The sequence below is a fragment of the Vicia villosa genome, linkage group LG2 (assembly GCF_029867415.1).
Source record: "Vicia villosa cultivar HV-30 ecotype Madison, WI linkage group LG2, Vvil1.0, whole genome shotgun sequence".
NCBI classification, from domain to species: Eukaryota; Viridiplantae; Streptophyta; class Magnoliopsida; order Fabales; family Fabaceae; genus Vicia; species Vicia villosa.
Window position 1 is genome coordinate 222,598,218 of NC_081181.1, and position 5,618 is coordinate 222,603,835.

At 28.3% G+C, this 5,618-nt stretch overlaps 1 protein-coding gene across 1 annotated transcript; it reads right to left on the reverse strand.

Moving 5' to 3' along the window:
* Positions 1–2,550: 2,550 nt before the first annotated feature.
* On the reverse strand, positions 2,551–3,609 carry LOC131651430 (aspartic proteinase CDR1-like). Its single transcript, XM_058921097.1, has one exon. It carries the CDS (start codon positions 3,607–3,609, stop codon positions 2,551–2,553), a length of 1,059 nt encoding a protein of 352 aa, XP_058777080.1.
* Between the last annotated feature and the right edge of the window lie 2,009 nt (positions 3,610–5,618).

Below are 5,618 nucleotides of genomic sequence, written 5' to 3' on the forward strand. Positions count from 1 at the left end.
CAGGCTATATCGCGACGGTTTTGAACATCTGGAGGTAATTTGCTTTCAAAATTTGTTTCATGTGCATGTTCTGAGTTTGCAGGAAGAGGAGGAGTATTTTGACTTGGTTACTAAATTGAACCACTTGAGAAACCTTTTTGAAAAACTTGTTGCATGACTGTTGGTATGTTTTGTTGGAGGTAAGTAATTTTATTTAGGGACAAAAAAAGCTCTAAGTTGGGGAGAGTTTGTTAGGAGTAAATTAATGGTAAATTCATGTGTTAATATAAGTGATTTAGTCTCTAAACTAATGCAAATTGTGATAGATCCATAGGTTTTTAGTGAGAGTTGAACTGAAAAGGTTCAGTTCATGTGTAAAGCAAATCGAATCACTTGTGGGTGTTATTGATGCAGGTTTAGAGCTGAACTGGAGCTTTAGGAAAACAAGAAGAGGAAAGGAAGCTGGAAGTCTCAAAGGCAAAGCAAAAAGATGAAGTTTGACAAGGGCGCGCCGCGGGAGTTCTAGCCAGCGCCGCGCCAAAGTCTCTGTTTTTGATCGCGCCGCGCACATCCGTTGTCGCGCCGCGGCCTCGGCGTTAAAAGCCCAAAACTTATAAATAGAAGCCCTAGCTTCCAAGTGAAAGGGAGATCTTTTGTGAGCGAAATTAGGAGAGCATTCTGAGTTTGCAGTCAAGAACAACAATTGAAGGCCAAATCTTTACCAATCGAAGATATTCCATTGATGAAGATGAATCCATTTATTAATTCTTGTGTGTTCTTCATGTCTATGGAGAGCTAAATTCCTCTTGTTTAGTTTAAGGTAGTAGTTAACCTATGAATATACAATACCATTAATTATTTCCTATGAACAATTGTTTGAATTTATTATCAATACGAAACCTTGTTTTTAATTTACACCATTGTTGAATCTTTAATCGAAAGAAAGGATTTTAACTTTTGCCCTAGGTTACTATATTGATTCAATCTCAATTTGCAGAGATGGAATTGTGATTGAGTTTTCATAATTATCGTTCCTTATTACTATTATCGATATTGATATTTGGAGAGATCGAATCTCATACCGGTAAAAGTTTATCTAATTTGATTTGCAGACATGAAATCATATTTGAGGATAAGTGAAGATAGTAATTCAAATGATTGTTCAGTTGTGAATTAATTGATAAGTTGTATAGGAATAGGTTGATGAACCCTAAAGCTCAACATACTTCCTTAATCGTTAACAAACGTTCATTATCTGCATTTAAATTATTGTTTAAATTTGATAGTATCACAATCATAAAACAACTCCAATTACTTTTTCTAACTCAAAATAATTAACTATAGAACGGCAGAGATATTAACCAATCCCTGTGGATACGATATATTACCGAAAATATTTACCCACAAATACTTTCAACAATGAAATAGAGAGATGAATACCTAACATACAGCTACTCATTGCATACATATATATATATATATATATATATATATATATATATATATATATATATATATATATATATATATATATATATATATATATATATATATATATATATATATATATATATATATATATATATATATATATATATATAATGATGATTCTCTCCCTTACCTTAAATAAAAACTCCCTCTTCTTCAAGATTTCCCCCAATTCCTTCTCTTTCTCTTTTCTTCTCTTGAGTTCTATTCTCTTTCTCTTCTCTTCCCTTACTACACTAAAACCCTATCAATTAGTCTTCTATCGTATTGGGCTTAACTCACAAATGCACCTTATGTTCTATTTCTATTATTTAGGCCCAACTAATTATATTTCATAATTAACTCAAATAGCACAAATACACATATAATTAAATAATTAAATAATTGTTATATCACATAATAATTAAATAAATAGTTAGTTAATAAAAACACCAATAAATCAATATATGTCATAACTAATCAAATCGGGATGTTACAAGTGTAGCCTAGCCAGTAAGCGGTAATTCCATGGTCTTACCCACACACTATCAGAAGAAACCCAATAACTTATTATGGGCTTAGGCCCATCACTATCTACGCCCCTCAGTTCAATAATTTGGAACAAAAATAACTAAACTACACTCCAGGTCTTAATTGATTTAAAAAAAAAAATCTTGGCTCAAACCTTATTTACACACTCAATTCCTATTTAACACATCCCTTTGATTTAAACAAATAATTTATTTATCTAACTTAGCTAATAAATTTATTTGTGTAAATTATTATATATATTTACTAAATCTTCCTTATTTTTGTTCATTGGCCTAAAAAATTATTTTATAGAATAAGATAATAATATTCTTATCATAATCAAATAAATATGTATATTTTAACCAAATAAATGACATATTATATAAAAATTAAGTAAATAACACTTAAAAATATAAAATACTGAAAAATAAAATTTGAGATGACCTTAAAAAAATTCATAAAATAAAATACTGAAAAATAAAAATTTGAGATGACCTTAAAGAGGTTTGAAACAAAACTCAAATTTTATTATAAATTTAACAAATAAATGAGGTAATTAATGTCTACCCTCATTCAATATTTAGAACAATCTGTTGGTTTGAACGAGACAATATTATTTTTAAGGTCATAACCAACCAAATAGTTCACTTGTACACTGTGTCCAAAGATGCCTAAATCACGTTTATGTGGAAAAAAAGCAAAGCATTCAATCCCTTCGGATAAAGATCTAAAGGTGCCCTTAGAATCTAATTTAACATCTCCGCCACTAAAATGTGCAACAATTACAGGAAAGTTTGGTATTTTGGATGTGGTATTATAGCAAAGATTAAAGTCACCACTATCATCGTAAAAGCGTGGGAGTTTAGTCGCTTTTTTAACGGCTGATTCTAACCTATGGTAAAAGTGACGTGGAAGAAAAGTTATTGTTGTCCCAGAGTCAAGTAAGATGTTATGTGTAGAAGCATTTATTCCTTTATTTTTAAACCCACTATACTTTATTCTTTTACCTCCGACACTAACGGCTTTTAAATTTAGATAGTAATAGTCAGTTTGGTTGTTTCCTATCATTTTGACCATAGGAGTTGAAACAACATTATTACCAGAAACAATAGCAGCATCTCCAAAATTGAGTTTGCTAGATTGATTAACATTTCTATAATCAATTAGACAATATGAGAATCTTTCATTGAAGGAAGATCCTAATTGTTTTATAAGTGACATAGGCCCGATTGCAAGGCCAACTACACCTGAACTTTTTCCGGTATCTGATAAAGGATTAGTGTGTCCACATCCCATAACAATGTCAGGAAATGATATGATGGATCCGGCGGTAGACTCTAATGTAATTGTCTCTAAAATAAGATCTCCTTGTGTTTTTCCATCACGACCATAATCTAATGTATATTCACAAGAATCTCTATCTTTAGAACAAGAAATATCTTCTTCCCTAGATTTGCATCTACTAGAAGAACATGAAATTTTTTGGTAACTCGAAGATTTTGAAGGATTAAAAATTGGAGTAGTTTGGTTGTAACATATAATACAGGGCTTGCATTGAATCCAAATTAAGTTACTACCTGAATCCAAAAAACCATAGACCTTAAATGGCGGGGTACCAACAAAATAACTCATAAGATATTCACCTTCATCATAGATCAAAGACAACTTATGTTTGTATTTAGAAAAAGAATATTTTTCATCGATATAATTGACACGATTGATAGAACGATATAAAGAATTGAGAGATTTTTGGGATATAGTTTGTGTAGGGTTGTAAAAGGGTGACTTATAAGAATCACGATGAATTAGTTCAACACTAAAACCATTGTTTATAGCATGTGAACAAACTATTAAACTAAAAAAGAAGAAGAAAATAAGGATAGACGATAAAATTCGTAACATTATTTTAGACATTTGAGTGAACTTTTGTTATAATAAGTTATATTCTTTCACGCTTTTTATAAGACGGGAATGCACATCGATGAAAAGATAAGAACATAGAAACTATAGAATTTAAAATAATCAATAATTGTCTAATCACCCATCTTTATTATATTTTTGGTAAAAAATCATATATAATAACAATTATACCTATTTTAAAGATTTGATTTGACTATTTGATTACCAGATTGATATATCCTATTCAATGAAAAAAATGGAAATATTTAATCATACGAATTTCATATTGTTATTAGAGATTAATATATATACTCCATTTTATCACAATTATAAGAAAATACATCTTTTCAGATTTTTTTAATAATCAATGAATTCAGGTCATATACATTTGCTATTCAATGAAATTGATAAGATAATAATTGTTTATAATAATGAATAGAACGATTGTAATTTTAAAAATAAATATAATAATATTTTTTTAGTTTTGATTCAAAAATAATTTAATAAATATCATAATTTAATTGAACGTATTTGTAAAAAAATTACATCTCCCATGCGTAAATATTCATATTGTGAAAAACAATAAAAACTTTTAATTTTAAATTAGATATTTTATATTTATTTATTGAGAGTTTTTTTTGTTTGAAAAATTTATTTATTGAGAGTTAATTGCCTTAAAAATATATATATTTATTATTTAGGCTTAATTACCTTTGAGTCCATATATTTTAGTCCTACCCGAAAAGTAGTGCCTCAATTTTAAATAGGGTTAATAGTCATTTGCCCCTCTGCAATAGTAGCGATATTCGGTTTACCTCCCTTTAAAAAAAGTTTTGGTTTTACCCCCCTATAATATTAAAATTGCAAGTCTTTTGCCCCCTAAGAGGGAAAATTACCCCCTGTAAAATATATTTTTTTGATTTTACTCCCTGGTTTTTACACGTTTAGGGGGTACCCAAATATTACAGGGGTAAAACCAATTTTTTTTTTAAAAGGGGGGTAAACCAAATATCGCTACTATTGCAGGGGGCAAATGACTATTAACCCTTTTAAATATAACCACTTTGTTCCTGCTCACATGTATGTACTCAATTTTAAATATAACCTCGAGTTTATCAACAGTGAAAAAGAACAACCCAAATTAGTATATTAAAAATAATTCTCTTGTCAAGAGTTTTTTTATTTTTTATTTAAATATTACATGTATTTTATTTGACATTAATAGACAAAAAAGATTTGATTTAATTTTTTTGTTTATTGAATATGATTATTATATTTATATTCAATGAAAAAAAAATTAGATGGAAATATTTAATTATAGAAGTTTCATATTTTTCTTAGAGATTAATATATATGTTCACTTTGTTACCATTATAATAATAAAAAAAAAGTTTAAAGAATAATCAAAGTCTATGCGAATGTCATTTATTATTCAAAAAATTTAAAAACAATTCATTTGTTTAAAACAATAACTAGAGAAAGAAAGTATATTTTTAAAAATAATTATAATTCTCTTTATTGTTTAGGTAAAAATATAATTTATTATTTTTTGGTTTCATCACTAAATTTGTCAGGTTTGAGTGGATCAATATTGACACCAAATAATTTCAATCCGCACTCAATCGCAATTGTAAGGATCGAACTGTAATCCTCTTTATCATATTTTGATGAGTGTTCCGGGGCACTCCTTAAGAATCATTAATTATATCTTGAATGCATTAATATTATTTAAAAAAAGAGTT